At 42.9% G+C, this 23,643-nt stretch overlaps 1 protein-coding gene across 1 annotated transcript in view; it reads right to left on the reverse strand.

Moving 5' to 3' along the window:
• Positions 1-23,643, reverse strand: part of OBSCN (obscurin, cytoskeletal calmodulin and titin-interacting RhoGEF) — a 2,124,484-nt gene that overhangs the window by 1,733,176 nt on the left and 367,665 nt on the right. Inside the window, exon 19 of the mRNA XM_078665296.1 lies at positions 20,757-21,032. Within this exon, the coding sequence (XP_078521422.1) occupies positions 20,757-21,032 (276 nt within the window). The remainder of the gene's footprint in view (positions 1-20,756; positions 21,033-23,643) is intronic.

The raw sequence follows: 23,643 nt of genomic DNA on the forward strand, positions 1-23,643 counted from the left end.
AAAGACTCTCAATTTGCAATTGCACACCCACCTGCATTTCCCAGTAAGTACGTGTACACTATGTACAATACTTATTGGGGTAACTGGAGCCTAAGAAATACGTCACATTACATTCCCAGGAGTACGGCTAGAAACCTGTGCCATGTGCAGCTTTCAAAAGTGATGGATTAAATCCTTGAATTAATGTCAGCCACTGGTAATTACTAGGGAATGCATCCCACTCCATTTTAACTTTGCACGCCTCCTCAGCTTGGATCTAGTCATATGCAAATCAGTCTTGACCCTGCTGCAATAATAATAATCTTTATTGCGTGATTAATTAAAATCTTTGCAATTAGACAATAAAAACAAGAAGGAGAAAAATACATGAATAAAGCATTTAGTAAAGCAATTTTAAAAAAACTTTTAGAAAGGTTAAAAAAAAAAGAGAAAGAAGAACCATGCGGGTGGTACAGTACTATGCTTCAGAGAAAAAGGTCTTTCATGATCAATTGTCACTTTGGTTATCAAAGCAAAATAGTCTTGAAGAGCAGAGGCCGTTCACGCGAAGACAAATTCAATTACTAACCGCTGGGTTTAGGGCCGTGATGACTAATTTCATAAAGCGCACTAGCCTGCATGCTAGTTGGATGTCTTCTCCCTTAAAGCTCATCAACAGAGCTTGTCTACGAGTTCGCACACGTTTTTGATTCCAAAGGTGTGTTAGTAAGCTCTTTCGGATACTATCTAGAGCTTTGCAGCTACACAATAGGTGCAGAACATCGTCCTTAGCATTTTTGCAAAGCCTACACTTGGGGTTGCAGTCCATGCGCATCCAGGGGGGAAGATGTGGTATAGATGGTATTACCCCCATCCTCAACCGCAAAAAGTCTTCCTTCGCCTTCCTTGAAAAGCCGGTGCTGAGATATGGCTGTGGTGAGGCGCTGATGTAGCCTTGAATCACAAACCACCCATGAGACCTCTTGGTTAGTGCTGTTTTATCCTCTTCCAAGGAAATTGTTTTCACGGATTTATTAACAAGACGCTTGAAGCAATTGTGTGTACAACTCGAGTCCCAAAGATCTCTTAACACAAGGGAATTAATGGCTGCTTGGAGGTAGACCATTGCAAGGGAGTCCTTGTTTGTTTCCAGTTCTTTCCAAAGATGGGCGTTCAGGGAGTCTATTTCCGCGTTCTTTACTTTGTGCCAGCATTTTACGTATGCACCTTTGCGTGCGATTTGCTGCTTCTGTAGGCCAAACTCGAGCCTTAGCTGTGCTGGGGAAGTGTAAGGAGGAAGAGCAAATAATATTCGCAATGTTTTGCTGACCACGTTGTCTAAGATGGTCTCGTCCTTCCCTCTCATACATTCACTGCCATATGTAATGGACGGCAGCAATTTTGCACGAAATATGTCTAGCAAGGGGATTAAATTTGGGCCCGCTATTTTATTTTTGATGTTTTTTAATGCAATGGCCAATGAGATCCCTCTGTTCCTAATTGATGTTTGTTGTTGCTTGAAGGAGACGTTTGAGTCAAAAATTATGCCCAGATACTTGTATTCTTGGACTATTTCCATTTTTTTGTCTTGGAGAGACATTGGAAAGCATGCCTTTTTGATTTTTGATTTAGTACCATCACCTTTGATTTTTCTGTGTTAACGCTTAGCCCATTCTTTTCGGCAAATTTGCTTGTGGTGTTGATGAGGTGTTGCAGACCCACTGGTGTTTGACTGATTAGTATCAGGTCATCTGCGTATAGTAGGTTGGACAGCGTAAAACCCCCTAGCTTTGGGGCATGGTGGTTGCAGTTATCCAGATCTTTGGAGAGGTCGGACATAAAAAGGTTGAACAGGGTCGGTGCGAGGACGCACCCCTGTTTCAACCCTTTTGTGGTTGGTATTTCTTTTGACAGACAGTTGCCGGCCCCCAGTTTTACTTGGATCCAGGTATCTGTATGTAGTAACATCAGAAGTTTCAGCAATTTGGGGTCAACTCCCCACCTTGAAAGTTTTGCCCACAGTTTTCCTCTGTCAACGCTGTCAAATGCAGCAGAGAAATCGATATAACACACATATAGTGTTTTTTTGTGTTTGATTGTGGCATCTGTCATCAGGGAAAGGGCTAAAATATTTGTCGTGGTCCCTAGATTTTTTTTGAAGCCGGTTTGATTAATGGGAATTAATTTTTTGCGTGACACCCATGCTGTTAATTCTTCCAGGAGAAGCCCCGAAAAGTATTTAGCGTCTATATCTATAAGGGCTATGAGCCTATAGTTCTTTGCCTCGTTCTTATTGCCCTTTTTGTAAATTGGGGCAATTATTGAACCTCTCCAGGAGGATGGGAGTTGTTCAGCCCTCCAGATTTCTACAAAGAGCGGGAGCAATTGATCGGCCCAATAAGTTGAATCTTGCTTGTAGAGGATGGGTGGAATTCCATTTGGGCCAGGAGCTCCCTCCTTCCGGCCTTTCGCGATTCGACCCTTCAGCTGGACTGTTGAACCTGGGAAGTTGGACTCCTCAACTAATGGTTTTAAAACCGGCTGGATCGCTTGGCAGGATTTAGGGCATTGTTAGTTTTTTCATGGGTCTTCATCGTTAAAGTGTTTAAACAGAAAATTTGCCCAGGTGTCCTCAGTGATATGAGAGTTCACACCATGGGCATTCGGATTCTCTATTTTGTTGATGGTTTTCCAGAATCTTGCGCTGTTGTTGTTTTTTGAGTCATAGAGCAGTTTCGCCCAAGTTTGTTCAGTGGACTCCTGCTTGATTCGCCACAGGATTTTGTTCTTTTGACACTTTAGTGCTCTCAGTTTGGTAATTAGGTCGTTGTCACTCCCGACTTTCCGCAGCGCGCGGAGTGTTCTATTTATGGCTGTTTTTATTGCCCTTAAATCGGGAGAAAGAAGAGTCTGAGGATGTTTTTTTGAGTCGTTAATGGGCCGGACGAGTGTTTTTTGGCCTATCTGTACATCGATTTCTTGAGACAATTTAGACTTGGAATTCGAGAGGGCAAAAGATTTCAAGAAGGACTCCCAGGCAGTAATGTTACCAGCATTCAGTTCTGCGGCGCTTTCCCAGCACAGCTTCGCATCTTTCGCTAGTCGGTCCGGATCACTGATGTTACACTTGATTCTTTTACATTTTGTAGTTGTCGATAGCTTTGGGCCATTGGTTGGAAATGTCAGAGCTGTTCCTTGAGCCCTCAGTGTCAATTCTTGTGGGAGATGGTCGCTGCAGTCGAATGTGCCGATTCTAAAGGCTTGTACTAATGTGAACATTGCAAAAGACAGGAAGGTGTAGTCGATCGCCGAGCTTGTCATGGTGTTGTGAAGAGTTGCCGCTTAGGGTCTGTCCCCCAGGGACCGGCCGTTTATCGAAATCAGGCCCAGGTTTGATAAATCTTCCATTAACCTTTTTGATAGGTTTGTCAAGTTGCCCCATGGACATACTTCCAGTGGGGGAATCCCCCTGGCAAGCAGATGATCTTCCGTTGGCGGATTCTTGCCAGATGACTTTGAAAGAAACATGTTAAAGTCTCCTGAGACAATAAGGTTCGAGTTTTCTACTTCCGTTATTAATTTAGTTAATTCTGTCACCAGGTGTTTAGCCCCGCTTTTTTTGCCTTTTGGGTGCAAATAAGTGTTGACCAGAATTAGTTCCTGCCTGATGGTTCCTGATGTTGATATTTCCAGGTGGACTGCAATGATCCCGTTTTCAATCCCCGAAATATTTTTATTAAGGAGTTCTTTTGCGTGGTTTATTGTTTGTATCGAGGTGTATATGGTTAAGCCACCTTTCTCGTGACCAAATTTTGAAGTTCTCCTTGCTGGGAGGTAGAATGTTTTATAACCCTGAAGATGGAATGGTTCTGCTAACCAGGTTTCCTGTAACAAAATTAAGTCATACTGCTGAAAGTATGACAGTAAGTCTTTGTTGAGGGTTTTTGCTCCTAGTCCATTTATGTTCCAGGAACACAATTTTAGTGTCGGCCTTGTGTTTGAGGTGGTGCTGTTTCTCTCATTAAATTGTCATTGGTCGGGCTGTCTGATGTTGATTGTTTTAGCGATCCAGTCCCATTCTTGATGTGGGGTCCTGTTTTTTTGCTGGGGGGATGCACCGGCCTTTCTTTCGGCTGAGGTTCCACGTGCTCCTCTTAGTATAGATTTTTTGAGTGTCCCTGGCTGGGGTTTTCTCATGGCCGATATAACATTTTCTTGGGGATTACGGAGTAGTGGAACCGGGTAGCCGGGGATGAGGTATGGTTTGATTCGAATCCCCCATTCTTTTAGTTGTTTTTCTTCTTTTAGAATTTTCTTCCCCAGTTCTCCTGTGTTCCAGATTGTTTTTGTTATTTTCTGCTCTGATAGATGTTTCATAGTGATAAATTCAATAGATTCCAAGTTTTTGCTAGTAAGCGTGCTTAAGGACATAATCGAGTTCAACACTCGAAGAATGTTACTTCGATTTAGAGTATCCTCACGGCCTTTGGATCTATATTCAGGAATGAAGAGTATTGTTTTGTACTCATCGTCAGTGGTAGCCTCCTGTAATAGTTCATGGTTTGTTGCCCATCCCATACTTTGATGTATATTGTAGGCTTGTGAGCCCTGCACTCTCTGGGCTTGTAAAACGTGCTCTCTCCCGGTCAATGGACCCGGGTTAGCTATGGAATCGCAGGGGTCATATTTGTTGTTCTCCGGCGATGGTCCAGGTTTTATCTCGAGTGCTATGTTTTCAGCTGGTCCAGAGACTTGAACTCTCCGGGTCAGTGATTCCATGTCAAGCTTTACATTGAGTTCTTTTTTGCTGGCTGTTGAAAGGATACCGGTGGCAGGATTCCAGGGGTTAGTGCCTCCAATCGGTTGGGCGACCAGATTGTGAACTGTAAGTGAATCCGCCATCTGGGGAAATAAGGGATTTTTTACACTTTTGTTTATCGCCCCAAACTCGTCACATTTTGGCCCTTCTTCATCTGTCCCCTTTGTGGGCTGTGCTTCTGTATGATTGATCTTGGGAGAAGTTGTTTCTGGACCCTTGAGATCGAGAGCGGGGAAGGTATTCTCCCCGGACCTGGGGCGTAGTTCCTCCTTTGTGCTCCCTTGATCCTTCTTTGGTTCTGCCAATGATTTGTTTACTTCTAAGAAATAAGTTTTAATGGAGCCTGTCTTGTTTCTCCCTTTTCTCTTCATTTTTCTTCTTTGTTTAGCCGTCAGTTGTCTATTACCCAGTTGATCCTGGCTTTCGACAATTGTCTTGACCTGCTGATGTTCTTCTGGCCGTTGGGCGGATTGGCATCCTGCTGGTTGGAGTCTCGGATCGTTCGAATCCTTAGGTTGGTCATTTAATTTGTTTAGGTCCACGATAGACTTGGGAATGGTCTCGACCGCAGGTATTTCCCTTATTTCATTATCTGGATTGTTTCTCCCGTTACTTGCTGCTACCCACGCCTCTCTTTGCAAGTTATTTACGGACTTGAGGTCTGTTAAAAGTTCGCTCATTGCTTTTGGTAAGGTGGATAACTTGTCGATGATAGAATAACATGTGCAGCTAGGCGGGCTGATTGAAGTTTGTGATTGAACTCTATTAATCAGCCCATTCAAATCTAATAACTTAGTGTCAATGTTAATGACATGAGTGGTTAAGCGAGTTAGCAAGTTTAATTGAATATCCATTTTGTCCGAATGGTATTCCATTGCTTTTGTCACGAGGTTCATGGTATTTAGAAGTGACGCCCATAGACCGCTCTCTTCTATCCTTTGAGTCTTTGATGAGTCGTCATGTTTGCTTTCAGTGTTCTGAGGTAGCATCACCCCTTTTCCCTGGGAGTATGTATCCACCATCTTCTCCCATTCTTCTATTGTCAGGGAGAATGAATTGGTTCCAACTGTCCCCGGGGATCGAGTCTGCTGTTTGTTGGTGACATTGTTCTCTGGAGAAGCAATTTTAGTTTGTTGCCAGTTTACATTTCTTGATATTTGATCTATGTGTAGGTGCTGGGACTGGCCCCCACATTTTTCTTGCTCGCTGGTTGTGTATACACTCTCATGTCTACCTGGTGAGGGGTAGGCAGGAAATAAGGCTGTCTTGTTTGCTGATGCTGGGCCGGAGTTGAGGACTGTGATTGAGTCTGAAAGCCTAGCTTGAGTTAGCGTATTTAGTGCCGAGGCAACATTGTTTGCACTGGTTAGTGGGGCCTGCTCAGTCAGAATTGTGCCAAGGAGGCTAGGTTGAGGTGGGGTTAATTTCTCCAGAGCTAGCTCAAGGGGCACCGACTCTGCTTTTTTAACTGGTGTAGAGTGGTGCGATTGATTTTGTAGTGGGAGTTGTTTTAGATGCTCATAAAAGGATATCTCTTTGCCTTGGTCGTCATGCTCGCCTGCTCCAAGGCCTCTTTTTGCGCTCGCATCCTTATTGGCTTCTGATCGTTTGATTTGCCTTGTGGGGTTTGCTCCATCCTTTTCAGTGTATTGGTGAATGATTGCTGCTGTAATTGGGTTGGGCATAGACATAGACGAGTTGGACGCCGGGGGCCGGCGGGACTGTGATGGACTTTCATTGTCCGGGTGAGTTGCCAATGTCGTTACCGGTGAAGAGCTTTTTCCTGGCTCTATACCGTCTTGATTTGTCGAGTCGGTTATCTCCGGAAGCAGAGGGGAGGGAAGGCCCTTCTGCGTGGAGCTCATGTAGTTTAGCACTGCTCCAGCATCTTTTACAAAAGCAAATTTGGAGTAGATTTTTGGTTGGGAAAGAGGTCTTTTTAGTTTTTGTATGATGTGAGTGTGTGGGTTGGATTGATCTAAATGTGGTCCCTCTGCTTCGGCGTCCCTGACCAGAGTAACTAGGCTATCATCCTCAGGGTTTAGGGCAGATCTCGATTGACATGATAGTTTCTCCTGGCTGTCAGAGGGCGCCTTAAGTATCTTGTTTTTTTTCTTCCGGTTGTTCACTAGTGATGAGACACTCTGTCTTTCTTTGCCCAATCTCATAGTGCCTGCTTCGTCGGGGCGGGTTCTCCCACTGGCCCGCGCTGTGAGCACTGTATGGTACTTAGTGGTGCTGCTGCAGGGTCCCGCTTCTCCTTTCTCGCAGATCGCGGTTCTTAAATGCTCCTTGATGGTACCGTAGCACCGTAGCACCAAAGCGCAGATGCAGATGCTCCGTATTTACAGAGTCTCTTTTAGCATCTTTTCAGCATCAAAATCAAAATTACGTCAAAACTGATCACCCACAGTTCTCTTTGCAGGGTATATCTCCTATGGGTATAGTCACGCAAATTGTGGGCTTGTTGACCTGTGCTCTCTTAAATCACGTTGTGTTTGTGTTTAGTCCATGCTTTTTGCCGATCTTGGCTGGTAGTTTACTTATTCTACAAGAAAAGGAGTCTCGAAAAGCTGCGCTGTAAATCAAGAGTTCGCAGCTAACTCGAACAACCTTGAGCACCCTGCAGCTCCAGCTGAGCTCCACGACTCTCTCGAGGCAACCGCTTGATCTGTGGAGCACTTTTTTCCCGCACTTTATACTTTATACTTCTCACTTTTTTCTGAGCTGCGCGCTGTGTTCTGGAATCGCAGCCTCCCCCCCCCACAACGCTCAACTGTTCGGGGGGCTGTCAATATCCACCACAGCTGCAGCACTCTCACCGTGTCTAGGCTCCGGTACCACGGTCTCTGGCGTCCCGTGAATCTTCACTGCAGGTGCTGCCTCTACCACAATTCCCCCTCCGGGTAAGACCTCGTTGCTCCCACCGCTGCCGAAAGGTTACTGTGGCTCCCACCGCCACCAAAGAGTTACCGCGGCTCCTGCCGCTTCTAGGGCTTCCGCCGCTGCCGAAGGGTTTTTTCGGCTTCTGCTGCCACCGGTCTCGCGATCTCCTGCCGCCTCTTGCTGGCAGAGGTTTTTTTTTTGCGTCTTTTACCACCACTGGGGGGGCCTCTTGTTGGCCTCTTGCTGATACAGCTGCAGCCGAAGGGATTTTCGGGGTTTTCTCGGCTTCTACAGCTACCGGTGAGGCTCTTGCGATCCCCCGCAGCCTCTTACGGTTTGCGACCTCGTCCTCCTCGGCTCACTGCTCGCTCACTGCTCACTGCTGCCCTCTGTAGTCACATACCATGCTATCAGCAGGTGAGGAGAGTTAAGGAAAGAACGCAGAACATTTAGGGGGAAATTGAGCACTCAGCTTTGCTTTCGACTCCAACCAACTTCTATAGATGAAGGACTCGACTTCAATAAACGAAAGCAGGGAGAGGCAATCCTGTTGCAATAGGAACAGTCCAGCCCAAACTGCCAGACCAGATCCTCCCTGAACCAGAACACTGGCAACTCAAGACTGGTTTGACCCTCACTAGGGTTCTTAGGTTCTTTAGTCAAGAATAGCTTGGTTCCAGTGGCATAGTGGGATGGCATAGTGGGTGAAAAGCAATATTTGCCTGCGGCTGACATTAATTCAGGCATTCCATCTATCACCTTGTTGTTGTTGCAGTTACTGCCCTAAGTGCAAAGGGTATGCCCAGACCAGCTCAAAAATGTAGGAGATGTGGAGACATAGGTCTCTGGTTGTAGGTATGTGAATTGCTTTTTGTAGTATGTGAGTAGTAATACTGTAGTAATACTTTACCTACTACAACATTCAGTTTACGTACTGGGCCCATAATGTTTAGAAGTGAAACATACAAAGGAAATTGACTTGCATGTTTCTGCAGTAGCATAATTCACAAGTGCCATTTACTGCATATGCTTACGTAAAATTTGCCATTGACAAAGCTTGTTTTATCTTATTTAAAAACACAATTGTTTGTGTAGGAAACGCATGAAAATACATGTTCACTTTATTTTGCTTAATAGAGACAATTATATTTTTAGGTGAACATAGATGTTCAGTAAAAACTGCCCAAAAATGATTTCTCAAGATATTAGCTTCTGCCCAGCACTATTAGCCCTGTTTCTGTTCAGTCAGACGTCAGTCTGGAGTACCATGGCGCTTCTGTACAGTGGCTCTAGTAAGAGCTCTCAATTAGCAGGGCAAGAAATTGTAATTAAACAGGATAACATTGCCAGAAAGCAAACCCTGCTGTTACCAGGTTTGGGGAAGCAAGGAAGAAAGGTGAGACAAATGGCCATCACAAAGACAATTAATGACTTTCGAATTTTCGCCCACAAGCCAAAGAAAAGACGCTGCGTTAAAAAGCCTTTAAAGTACAAATTGCAATAGACCCAGTGATACCTCTCAATCAGGGGGTTCAGTGGTCACTGGGCTAGTTTCAAAAGGATTTCTAGTGATTGAGAGACAGGGATACCACATTTTACTAGGCAAACTGCAGGGCAGAAACGGAAGACTCCTGAGACAGCAATCAACTGTCTTGAAAAGAACTACATTTCAAACCTTTTGGCATAGTTTTGACCACAGAGAAGTATCAAAATATTAGGGACGTCGCAGTGTGGAAATCTATTTTTTATAAATATAGGTCCAGAAACATCCACCAACTACTGTTTTTACTTCTATAACTTGAGGCTTCCACCACTTGGAAATCAGAAAACAGATGCATTTTGGAAAAGACAAGAGAACAGCCTTTAGAGTAATCCTGCCCACTGAAGAAGGTCCAAATATTGTATCCAGATTTGACTTCAACTAAAGTTTTCAAAGTAGTCGGGAAGCTGGGCCTCCTAAAATCCACCCAGCCATAAAGGACAATAGGGTCCCCTGAAAGGCAAACCAGCAGGCTGCTTTGACTAGATTTTGTCCCTAGGCACTGTCGCTGGACATTAGAGACCCTTGGGAGTACTCACGAGTAAGATGTTATGATTTCTACAAATTTGGGACTATCTTCATCTGACAAAAGATCAGGAAAAATTGTGGATGGTACCTGACAAAGACATACCTTGGTGAGAAAGCTTTCCTGGCTTGTTCCACACTGAGCTAATTGCAGTGAAATCCAGGCATCCAACCTTGCAAAGTGACTACTTCCAAATGTACAGTATAGGAGCAGAGAAATGCAGTAAAATGATTCCAAAGTTGAAGCGACTTTGACAGATACAAATTTCAAGTTGGTTCCACCTGGAGTCTTTGACACCAAAACTCAAGGCTCCAGAGGGACCACAAATTTGATGTAACTGGTCTTGTGGAAGCCATCTCAGCCATAGTATCTTTCTTATTCCCTTTGGAGAATTTTGATGTCCATTTAAAAAGTTTTGCAGATAGACAGGGTACTGCATTACAAATGTGGAAAAGTACCATGTCTGCCGAACTGACAGTTCGCCCATTCTATTTAAACTAGGGTCGATGTCATTTTTCCACCGCAGATCCCAGATGGAAAATCTACACCGATGGCCAGACGAAGTTGCGGTCATCCATGTCAGTATATCAGACAATCTGCCCTATGTATAGTGGACGGTTTGATGTACATTTCTCTGTTCAGGGCAGCCAGGGAAAGTCTGAGGGTCCCGAAAAGAAAACCCAAAAATAATCACACTCCATGGGGGAAAACTTAAAGAATCTCAAGGTCAATAGTATTTTGTATAACAAAAACTAACTTCCGCTCTAGGGGTTTGTTTTGGTAACACAAAGAAATTTGCTGAGTAGCTGCATGAAACATTGCGGCCGGTCAGCAAACCTTTAGTGCCTTCAGAGGAGGCACAGTGCTGTTGGCCTCTATAAAGGTACAGAGATCTCTACCAGGCTGGCAGAAATCTCTAAATATAACGGGTGGTGGCTCACTTACCCAATTCTAAATTGGTCCCCAAGTTTGAAGAAAAAACTGATGACTGTAATAATCCACTAGGATTTTCCTGCTATTGCTGTACTGTGGTCGGTCTGAAAAGTCACCTTGGACCCAATCACTCGCACACCTTATACTAACATTTAGTTTTATGACTGTCATTATTTTCTATGGGTGATTTTTGCCTTACTTCTAAAAGTTCATAACTTCTCTCCCCCTTAACTGAGTTTTTTTGTTTAATAATTTTTATTGAGTTTTCAGATAAAGAGAAAAGAAAAACATTATGAAGCAAATGAATACATTGCAAATAAAATCCAACAATTAATGTATAAGAAGAAAACTTGGGCAAATACATTAAATAAATTAAGAAAAAAGAGAAAATGAGAAGAAAGAAAAGGAAAGAAAGAAAAAGAGAAAGAGGAGAAATATAAAATATAAAATGAATATATACAAAGCAAAAGAATAAAAATAAGATAAAACAACTAAGATGCAGGTGCATAGGTAGAAAGATAAGAAGTAAAGGGTAACCACAGTAGGTCGGATTTAATTTTCTGAGATAAGAGAAGAGACATTAGCAATTCTGTGTCCATCACAAATATAGTTCCACCAAATTAATGATGATCATTTAGAGTTATCTTTCCAGCAGAACAAAATCACTTTGAATGCAAGAGCAATAAAAAGATCAAACAACAAAGAAATAGGAGTAGAAACATCAAAAATAGGTGAGGCGAAACCTAGAAAAACATTTTGCATAGATAATGGAACATTACATTGAAATATTTTCATACAATTAGACCAAATAAATTGCCAAAACTTCAAAACATTAGAACATTTATATAATTGAATATTTAAAGTCCCAGTGGAAGCAGAACAGCTCTACTATAAATAAAGTATAAAGATTGAGTGATTCAGGTGGAAAAAGAAGTTTTGAAAAACTTGAGCCAGAATTTATCCCATGAAGAAATAGAAAGCGATAAAGATAAGTCTGCTTCCCCGAGTAATTCGGTATAAGATTTAGAACGTTCAGTAAAAAACTAGTTACTTACCTGTACACTATGGTTCTCCAGTATTATCTTTCATAGATTCACATACTTGTATCTTTCCCGTCGTCATGGTGGGAGTCTCCGGGTAAAAAGAATAACCATAGCAGTGGAACAAAAAACTGCCTGGAAACCATAGAGGAGCATAACTTTAGGCAACCTCTCCTCCTCATTATGTGGGCCAAACCACAGCCAATCAGCTGCCAGCACCAAGATACACCATCCCTAGCAGAGCCACCATACCTCAGATTTCCAACAACCCAAGAGTGAGCGATGTAAGAAACCAGAGATGAAGGCAGTCTACCTAGAAGAAAAACAGGGAGGTGGGCGGGCACTTGTGAATCTATGAAAGATAATACTGGAGAACCATAGTGTACAGGTAAGTAAATCGTTTTTTCTCCAGAATTTAATCTTTCATAGATTCACATGCTTGTATCAGAATAGATAGCAGTCCTTTTCCAAGAGCGTTTCTAGGCTAGACCCCGTTTTTTTTTTTTTTTAAAAGGACCCATTAAGAAATTTTGCAACAGCTTTTTACAATTGAAAATATCTATGTATAAACACAATTACATAAATAATGAATTGTAAAGTGAGAAAAAACAAGTACCTTAGTGAAATAGGTGCCACAGAACTGCTTGACCCACAGCTGAATCTGCGTTACACTCTGTGTCCAGACAATAATGTTTGGTAAATGTATGCACATTTGACCAAGTTGCTGCTCTGCAAATGTATGGAAGCGAGACGCCTGCTAGTAAAGCTGCAGAAGTTGCCATCTTCCGAGCAGAATGAGCATGTACTCTTGTGCACAGAGGTTTTCCCGCCTTTTCATGACAGAAGACAATGGAGGATACAATCCATCTGGAAATAGAGGCTCTTGAAAGAGCCAAACCTTTCCTTGGCCCAGAGTAAGCTATAAACAATTGATTTGATTTACGAAATGACTTTGTCTTCTCTATGTAAAATTTTAGACATCTTCCAATGTCCAAAGTGTGTAGAGCCTTTTCTGCCGTAGTGGAACGGTTCTTAAAATATGTAGGCAGGATCACAGGTTCAATGAGATGAAAAGAAGAAGGTATTTTAGGGATACATTTCGGATTTGTTCTGAGAATTACCTTATCTGATCTGAACTGTATGAAGGGATCCAGAAAGGACAATGCTTGTATCTCGCTGACTCTCATTGCCCCTCGCGGCGGGATGCCTGGCTTTCACCTTGTGGACACCCTGCCGGGGTTTCTCACAGGGGAATACCAGGACGGGTTCCCTAAGCAAGCGCCGGGACGCTTACGGGCAGCTGTGCGCTTTACAAGTCCAGCACATTTACATTTACATTTACATTACTCTCCTTGCCGAAGTGAGAGCAAGAAGGCTACTTTCCATGAGATAAACTGCAACTCCACTTTGTGAATTGGTTCGAAAGGAGCTCTCATGAGCTGTGACAAGACCGTGTTGAGTTGCCAAGGAGGCGGAGGATGTTTAATTGGAGGAAATTTCCTGAATAAACTTTGAGACTTTAGTCTTTCAGACCAAAGTGACGGATAGCCTGGAGATCTGCGGTATCTGGAGATTGCCGCTAAATGAACTTTTATTGAAGGATGAGAAAGCCCAGACCTGGCTAGTTGAAGCAGATATGGAAGAATTTGCTCTGGCGAGGAATTGAAAGGATGTACATTATTCAAAATACACCAGTTACAAAATACCTTCCACTTTGCTGTATATGCCTTGTTATTGGACATTGCCGTAGAACTTGCCAGTATTTCACGACATTCTTGAGGAATATCTAGTGACTGAAATTCATGCTCTGAAGGTTCCAAGCTGACAATTTTAGAGAGGCCAATTGTAGGTGAAGAACTTGGCCTTGGTTCATGGTAATCAGATTTGGGACCATTGGAAACTGTATCCTGAGTTCCACAGACAATTGGAGAAGTTATGTGTACCAAAACTGTCTCAGCCAAGCTGGGGCAATTAAAATTATGTGGCATGGTTCTGATCTCATCTTTCTCAATATCTTTTGAAATAGATGGAATGGAGGAAAAGAATACGCAAACATCCTTGTCCTGCAGAGATGTAGAGCATTTCCCCTTGATCCTTTTTGTGGGAATCTGCTTGGGTAATGTTTGCATTTCTTGTTGCTTTGACTCGCAAACAAGTCCAAATTTGGCTTTCCCCATAGATTGAATATTCGAAGAAGTTGGTCTTGATTCAGTTCCCACTCATGGTAAATGGCAGATGATCTGCTTAACGAATCTGCCCTTGTGTTGTCCACTCCTGGAACATGTTCCACCTGTGGAGCAATGTTGTGATGTTATGTGTGTTATGTTATGTTAATGGCTCTTTTATCGCGCATGACTCACCCACGGGCATCTCAGCGCTCACCAGAGAGGGGAAGGAAATCCTGTGGTTAAAAGATTCAGAACAACCAGGTTTTTAGTTGCTTCCTGAAGATCAGGTAGGTTGGGGATTTTCGCAGTGTCACTGGAAGCGAGATCCAGTACTTTGGAGCAATAAATGAGAAAGCTCTACCGCCTGTGCCGGTGAGCCGGATTCGAGGAATATTCAGTAGAGCAAGGGCATTTGATCTTAGATTGCACTCGCTAGTGTGCTTGACGAGTTTGTCCCTAAGATATGCTGGGCCTTCCCCTCTTAGGGCCTTAAAAGACAGACAGCAGATCTTGAACATTGCGCGCTTTTGGATTGGCAGCCAGTGCAGTTGTTTGAGCAGAGGGAGGGAGAGGGTTCCGGGGGAGCAGTTCAAGACCATTCTGGCCGCGGTGTTCTGTATTACCTGCAGCTTTGATAGGGTAGAAATTCCTACCTCTGCTAGTAGGGCATTGCCATAATCCAGCCTACTTCCTATCAATGCCTGCACCACTGTTCTACGGTGCTCCAGGAGAAGATAGGGGATAATTCTGCGTAGTTTTCTGTGCCTGAGCAGACAGGGGCTTGACCTCGTGCCACCTTGCTTCAGATGATAAAACATTGTTGTTGTACTGTCGATTGCCACGAATTCTGGGAAGAAAGGCTTGAAGGCCCAGGAAAACTGCTTTCAATTCCAAAATATTGATGTGTAGCTTTGCCTCTCGAGGTAACCAATGGCCTTGAATCTCTAGGTCTTGTAGGTGCGCTCCCCAACATTGTAATGAAGCGTCTGATGTCATGACGTAACTTGGAGATTGAGGTTCGAACAGAAGACCCTTTGTCAAGTTGCTCCTGATACCCCACCATGACATTGCATGTTTGATCTGAGAGGTGATAAGTAGCTTGTCTTTGAACGAACCTAGGGTTTGAACCTATTGCTTGTCTAAAGATTCTTGTAGCGGTCTCATATGCAAACGGCAGTTGGGAACCAATGGGATGCAGGATGACATCATTCCCAGTAAAGACTTGAAGATCCTGATTGAAGTGGACTTTTTTGATTTAATTGATGCTGTCAAATTTAAAATCTTTGCTATGCGTTCCTCTGAGGGAAAAGCTTTCGCTTCCTGAGTTCTTAACCCCTTCCATGCTCAGCTCGTCATGCAGTACACTGCTCGTGTGCTCATGATGAGCTGAGCTCGTCATGAACAATGGGATTTAAGGGACTGCAGCACCTTGGGAAAATACCTCTAGCATTGAAGGTGTTAATAGCGCCCGAGGAATTGGAGTGACTGCGTAGGAGTAAGGGAGGACTTCTCTCTGTTTATTCGAAGACCTAATTTCTGGAAAAGATCCATACAGATTAGTAAAGACTGCTGTGTCTCCTGGTACGATGCCCCTTTTATCAGCCAGTCGTCCAAATATCGAAATATTTGGAGACCTTGTTGTCTTAAATGTGCTGCGATTGGTGTCATACATTTTGTGAAAACCCTTGGGGCAGATTTTAGGCCGAAAGGTAATACTTTGAACTGATAATGGCGCCCCGCCACCATGAACCGCAGATACCGTTTGTGTTTCTTGTGGATTGGGATATGGAAATATGCATCCAAAAGGTCTAGAGAAACAAGGTAATCCCCTCTGTGAAGTAAAACGAGGATTTCATGTAAGGCCAGCATGTGGAACAAGATTTTTTTAATGTATTTGTTCAGATCTCTGAGGTCCATTACCTGCCTCCATTTGGCAGACTGCTTTTTCTTTATGAGGAAAAAGTGCAAATAGAATCCTGTCCCTTTTTGTTTTGGTGGGACTTCTTCTATTGCCCCTTTCATAAGGAGACTTAAAATGTCCATCTTGAGGGCTGATAGATGATTTTGATTTCGGTAAAGAGGTGGGGATTCAGAGGTTTTTGTGAGAATTCCAGGGTGTGACCTTGTGTTCTGCTATCTAGCACCCATTTGTCTGATGTTATTGATTGCCAATAATTTAGAAATTGAGAAAGGTAATGGAACTGTTTGAGATGAGATGGGCCAGAGGTGCCTGAAGAATATCACTGTCTTCGATCAGAATCTTCCGCCTTTCCTCTTGAAGCAGATTTTCTCCTTCCTTGCTGCTGAAGTGATACCTGTTCGACTGAAAAGAGGAGTGTTGCTGGAATTGTCCTGTTGATCCTCTGCCACAAAAAGACTGGAAGCTGCCTTGCTGTAAAGATCCCAGAACTCTAGCTGTATCAGTGTCTGCTTTTATTCCTTGAAGCGCCTCATCAATGTGCTTCCCGAAGGCGGTATCGACCTCCCTGGCAGCAGGGATGGGAGGTGGATTACAGCATACGTGGGAGGCATGTCTATTGGGCCTCTACAAGTGGACAAAACAGACGAAAGTCCCGGCCAGATTTTGGGATCTTGGTTTAATTACAGCGAAAAGGCTTATCACTAAGCGCTGGAAGAATAGCGAGCCCCCTCAGGCAATACACTGGCGTCACTCCTTTGACAATTGGGCGAGGGCGGAGAGTGTAGCTTTACACAGGGAGGAAACGGCGGGGCTCCGGGCGTACCCCATAGCTCAGGCCTGGGATGACACCTTGGCTGCTTTTCACCGAGTGTGCCTGCAGGGAGGTATTACTTAGACACACTCTCCTTTGATTCCTGCCTTAACGAAGGCGCCTGCTTAGGTGACTGTCCCATATAGTGTTCCTGCACCTACACCCCAGCGGGAGGGCGTGCGCGGTCGTGGCTTACCTGGTGAGCACACCTGTCGCGACCTGATAGAGTCCGACCTTTGCGGCACTGGAGAAGAGACCATAGCTGACCCCTCTGACCCCCCCCTGTGTGGGCCCCCCCGTTTTCCCTTCCCCCCTCCCCGCTCCTTTCCTCCCCCCCCTGTCCGCACGTTTCCCTTCTCTGCCCTCATCGAGACTAGAAATTTGCAGACCCTTCCACCTCTCTAGCTGCCCCCCACCGCAATCACACCTCATCCCTTACATCGAAGACAGAACACCACATGTGCCCACCCTAGCCCATTTTATTTCTTATTTGCCTTGTTTCTTTTCCTTGTGTTTTCAGTTCCTATTTCACAAGTTAACGTTCTACGTTTGATTCACCACACATAAGGTATTGAGTATCGAATGACGTTCAGATTCTTCTGGGCCTACCCTAGCGATTGCGGGCGCAGACCTGAGCATACTGACATTGTAATCCCAAGAGACGAGTGCGCTCCTTCTGGGAACGGGAGGGGAGAGGCACCTTAGAAATGGGGTCATTGACGAGTGACATACCTAACCGGGCATACTGCAACACTGTCCCGACCCTTTCTTGCACACAGTTCCCCCATAATGAGACGGCACCCACCAACTGGTATGTAACTTAATCGGCTTGTTGAATGTAATCCTATTTGTTTTCAATAGCTCTCAATTATTCCTGGAATATTCATTTCTCTAGAAAAGGTGCCCAAAACCGAACCTTTGATCTGCAGGAATTGTATGGTAGACGCTGTTACCTTAGCGAACTGTTTACGAGTATACATATGTGTGCATCAATGATTCCCATTTTTGTTACTTATTTAATTTTCTTTATTATGTACAAAGGAAGGGAAAGGGAAAATACAAGCGTATCCTGTAAAGAAATACTGCTTTGTTCTGTAATCTCATATAAAACCTGCAATAAAAGATATTAAAAAAAAAAATCAATGTGCTTCCCGAACAGACTTTCTCAATCAAAAGGCATTTCCATGACTTTTGATTGGACCTCAGGCTTAAAAGATGTTGATTTTAGCCATCCCTGCCTACGAAGAGCCACCGCTCCAGCCATTTGTCGAAATCCTACAGACACAATTTCCATAGCTACATCAATGGACTCAGAAGCTGCTCTGGCTCCATCTTGCAGAATTGTATTTGCTCCTCTTTCTTGTCCTCTGGAAGATGGGCCAGGATTGGTGCGATGTCCGACCACATCTGCCTATTAAATCTACTGATAAGCGCCAGTGCATTCCCTGCCTTGATAGAAGCTGCCGCCATAACAGCAAAGCGTTTTCCTATGCTGTCCATTCTTTTACCTTCTTTATCAGGAGGCGCCAAACAGGCAGACACCGGATTTTTGGAGCGTCTTTGTGCCGCTTGAGTAACAACAGACTCAGGATGAGGATGTCCAATTAGGCATGCCGGAGCTGTCTCAGGAGCACGGTATTTCTTATCAATTTCTGGAACTGATGCTGGAACTGATGCTGGATTTTTCATTAATTTTATCCCTTCATCCCATATATATTGGATTATCGGGATAGCTCTTACTGACTTTCAAGATGACTCTTTGAAATCATAAAGAAAACATTCACTTTCCTTAACAGGCATTGTAAGTACAAATCTTCTTGCAGCTTTTTCGATCAGGTCATGGAAACTGGCTATATCCTCTAGTGGAGAACTCGCTTGAGGTAACAGTGACAAAGGTGAAGTTGGAACGATTTATTGGTCCCATTCATTCCCAACTATATCATCATGGGGAATCTCTCCTTCTTCAGCTCGATCTTCATGATCACTATCAATTAGGTTGTGCCGAATAGTTATTATTTTCGGAGTGTCTATTCGTTGTACTGGAGGAGGAGACTGAACCACTGGTGTTTCCGTCACAGGCTGAGGAATATTTGCAGAAGCTGAGGCTGCAGCGTTATCCTCTGGGAAACGGCGATAATAACTGTCTATCATGTGCCTCAAGTCAGACATTGCAGATAAAGGGCACCAACATAGACTCTTCCTGAACATTGGGACTCACTTCCTTCTCCTCTTCATAATTATAAGCCTGATAAAATGACTCATAACGTTTAGGACCTTTTACTGGCCGATCCTTAAAAGAGAATTGCTCTTGAACCTCCTGGAAGTCATCATCCTCTGATTCTTGACTTTTAATATGTAGCTGAGAGGGCCTATAGGCAGCTCCATAAGACCCTTCATCTTCACATTCCTGGCAATCCAGAATAGTGGATGGAAGAAGCGGAGAAATTTTGGGAGTGGAAAACTCTGCTTTCTTGCCCGTCGACGGGGTAATTCTCTTAATAGATATGAAGGTTGAAATCATCATCGTTGAAGATCTAACAACTGTCACCGTCGACGACTTGCTCATCAAAGACGGGATCGTCGACGGAATCGTTGACGGAATCACCAACGGGATCGTCGAAGGGATCGTCGATGACAGAATAGTCAACGGAATCATCGTCGACGAAGATTTAGACGCCGACGAAGGTCTGACACTCACCGTCGACGGAGTCCTCATCGTAATTGCTGTTGACGACGCAGTCGGCGTCGAGATGGTTGTCATCGACTTCTTCGTCGGGGATCTGACAGGAATTTCTTTAGTTTTCAACGGCGGCAATGACGACGGCGTCGTCTTCTTTTCTAAAGTAGACTTGTAAGGAGTTGGAGGAAGAGAAGAAGAAGTTTCACCTTCTTTGATTTTTCTTGATTTTTGTCTCTTTTGATCTCCTTTTTCCTCAGAGGACTCTCTCTTATGTTTTCTAGAGGAATGTCCTTTGGCATCACCATCAGACTCCGAGTCTGCAGCTTTCTTCTTTTGGAGCCATAGTAATAGGCGTGCTTCTCTGTCCTTAAGAGTCTTAGCAGAGACGGTACGACAATGTTTGCAGTCCTTAGGAACATGCTTGGGATACAAGCAGGACAAGCATTCCTTATGTGGGTCTTCAGAAAATAATCTGGCTTTGCCACAGGATCTGCATGATCTGAAAAGTCTCTTTTTAGAGCCTTCAGACATTTTTAAGTAAATACGATGGAAAATCAGTACCTCACTTCCAACTGTAGAAGGTCAAAAGTTCAGCAGAGAATAAACTGAGCTCAGCTCAGGGAGACTCCTTCTCACACGAAGGCGGTTGGAAATCTGAGGTATGGTGGCTCTGCTGGGGATGGTGTATCTTGGTGCTGGCAGCTGATTGGCTGTGGTTTGGACCACATAATGAGGAGGAGAGGTTGCCTAATGTTATGCTCCTCTATGGTTTCCAGGAAGTTTTTTCTTCTACTGCTATGGTTATTCTTTTTACCGGGAGACTCCCACCATGACGACGGGGAAGTTACAAGCATGTGAATCTATGAAAGATTTAATACTGGAAAACGGATAATAACAACTTATAAACAAACGCAGCCTTAGGCCTATGGTCATGAGAGACACCATATATCAGAGTGAGAGGAATAAGTGAGGGGGAAGCTAATGGAAAATCATTAGCTGTTAAATAGGACCGCAAAGCAGTTGATATTAAGAGGTATTCATGAAGAAGTGAATTGGGCAAGTTATACTGCAACTGCAATTGGGAGAAGGGAATACCAGAATTATGAAGGATTAACTGATGAATAAATATAATTCCCTCCTTAACTGAGTTTTAATGTTTAAGTTTCACCCTCCTCACTAAATTGTATTCCTATTTACTGAATTCTTCTATGGGGTTTTATTTCTCACCCTGTTGTCACCCTAGTGAAAAAGCTGACTGTCAAAACAATGCATGACATGACTAACTTTAATTGGAACAATTGCTAGAATAGAGTGAAATCTTGGAACCAATATGTGCAGAGGAAATACTTCTAAAGTATTTTGTATTTATTGAAAGAACACTTGTCTCCAAAGGCATCACCCTGCAACAGAAATTATCACATTTTGAAACATCTCAAAAAGCTGTTTGACATACCAGTAACTTGTATCTTGAATGTGAGTTTCTGCCCATCAGCTTCACAGGTGTATTCTCCAGCATCTTTCTTCTCCACCTGTTCCAGCACCAGCCTTCGGGATTTACCTTCAGACTCCACCTTCACTCTCTTGCTGGCAGTGATGATTTTCCCGTCCTTGTACCATTTAACCTCAGTCTTAGCTTGAGACACCTCGCAGCTCATGGTGGCACTCTCACTAAGGATGGCCTTCACCTCTTTCTGCACTTTATCCTGGTTTGAGAAGATAGCTTCAGGCTCTGAAGAATAAAACATTGTTTATGAACACACAGCCCAATTTCTGTGCAAAGTAATTTGGAAATATGTATTAGTTACCCTGAAAAACATCAAAGTAATTGGAAAAAGTTTAAAATTATTTTAAATTAATTATTAAAATGTTTATTGTGTAAACTGTGCTTCACTTCCCTTACCAACCACAATTACTTGTATTAAAAAAAATTCTATACTATACTTGCATTTTATTTTTAAAAAATTAAAGGGACGACGTAAGCTACATTTGCCTTCAACTGAATTTGGTCATGCTTAGACAGATGGCTTTATGTACAACCTCCACTTGATTTTTCCATGGATTTAACCCTATATTTCTTTTTATCTTTTTGCTGATTCCTATTTTTGTTGGTCTTCGAACTCTGCTTACTTTACTTTTGCTAACCAGTATTAATGTGCTTGTGCTCCCCCTTTTAACAGGTTGAAATTGGTACACACCTGATTGGCATATTTAACTTACTTATAAGTCCCTAATATAAGGTACCGTGTGTACCCAGGGCCTGTAAGTTAAATGTCACGGGTAGTCTGCAGCATTGATTGTGCCACTCATGGCAGTGACCAACGTCAAATTGCACCTAGGGCCTGTTCTATCACAACCACTTACTATCATTGGCACTTTGTGCTTCTTGATGCTATTTATACTTGAACATTTTAAAATTCATATCTCCTGTACCTGGATATTTGTTATTGTGGTGTCATGTTGGCCATTAGATTTTACTCTATTATTCTAATTCATTTTGGGTTTTTGTTTTTGCATTTCGACTTTATTACTGTTTTAGTACTGCATAAATACTTTAACCATTGCCTCTAAGTTGAGCCTCCCTGCTCTGTGCCATAGCTACAAGGGTGCTTATTTCAAGTTAAATTAGTGAGTTTTGTGCTTCACGGTACCAACAATTGTGGTTATTACCTGAGGTGGGTACCCCCCCAACTCATACCCCAATTGTCTACGCCTCAACTCGTATTCCAATTACTTACATTTTGCATGAAGTAGTGCCACACATGGAATGTCACTCACTCTTATACTCACCTGTCAAACTGCAGTCTACTTTCTAGTATGTCTTTGCTGGGTCACACCTTCCAGGTATTAAAAGTTTATGCTGTGGCTCTGCTTGTTTTTATTTAGTGTAATGAGCCTGCCTACATAATATTCAGAAATCAAGTTGAAGATTCAGCATTTACAAAAAGGTACAGTTACTAAACTGCAAATAAAATCATGGCAACCTACAATATTTCACAAATAATTTGACAACCCCCGAGACATTGCCTTGCATTATGGTGCAGCAGGACCTCAGATGGGTGGATTCCTTCATCAGGCTTTTAAAATGAGAAAAACAAATAATTTCTATCAAAGGATTTTCAACATCTAAATTAATGTGATTCCTATGTTCTAAATTAATCCACTGCCACATATTTCTTAGAGCCGAGGATGAGTAGAGCAAAAAAGCTGAATAACATAATTTTGATTTCTAATGAAAATGAAGGGAGATAACATTTAAATAAAAATGAAAACATCTGTGTGTTATACCTGAAGCTCCTCTGAGATGACATATAAAGGTTTTAAGTATAAGAGTGGGCACAATGAGTCAGGCAAAAATTGGAAATTAATATTTAAAAATTAAGACAATATAATTTCGAGGTTAAGCCTCCGAAATTTAAAATGTTGGATTTAATTGGGGCAAAAAGTAATTTTGTACAAAACAGTCATTGTAATTACTAATAAACATGGAACATGTTTCCTGCAAAGGAACAAACAGGCAGGAGATGAGAAACGTTAAATGAAATAGGTAAACATGGGAGAAAATGTTGTCCTTTGCTCCTGCTAGAAATTCTGTGTCCTGAAAAGATCAAATATTTTTCTGTTGCCTGGGCTAAGCAGAGACAAGTGACTGAATGACTGAAAAAGCACTGAGTTTGAACTGGAGGAGATGTATGAAACCAAACTGCAGTCAAAAACTAAGACTGGTAGAATCACAAGGTTGTAACCACACAATGGTTGTAACCACACATTTATGAAACACTGGGCCTCCTAATTTCGATTCACAGTGGTATGTATCAATGGTTTGTGACAACAATTGGGGTCACATACAATAAAAAAATTACTAATACTTCAAAGTATATGGTTAGTGACGCAAATGGAAAGCAATCGCCGCTGGACAGCTCGACCATTGGGAATTATGTCGGGCGGCTTCGAGGGGAGTTTGTCAGAAGTTCAAAGGATCACTGCCTGCTTCCCCATTTGTCTTCCCAAACATTTAAAGCAGCACCTGTTCCTTAAAGGAACAAAGCTTTCTTTAAAAAAAAGTCTTGTTTGGGAATGTAAAAGCAGGGACAGTAGCCTGCTGTATTTTGCAATCCACTGCCCTTGTGTTGGTACCCAATCACAGGGGGTTGCAAACTGTGACATTCTAATTCATATTGTTTATGCAGATCATTCTGTGACCAGCAGCAAATGGGAATTTTGCGATAAAGCTAATACTACTTAGGTTGCATAACAAAATTACCTGAAGGTTGCATAAAGTCAGCACACACTTTGCACCACGTTATCTGCGATCTGCCTGTTCAGTCTGTTAACCAGGACAC

Source organism: Lissotriton helveticus, chromosome 10, assembly GCF_964261635.1.
Source record: "Lissotriton helveticus chromosome 10, aLisHel1.1, whole genome shotgun sequence".
In the NCBI taxonomy this organism is placed as follows: Eukaryota; Metazoa; Chordata; class Amphibia; order Caudata; family Salamandridae; genus Lissotriton; species Lissotriton helveticus.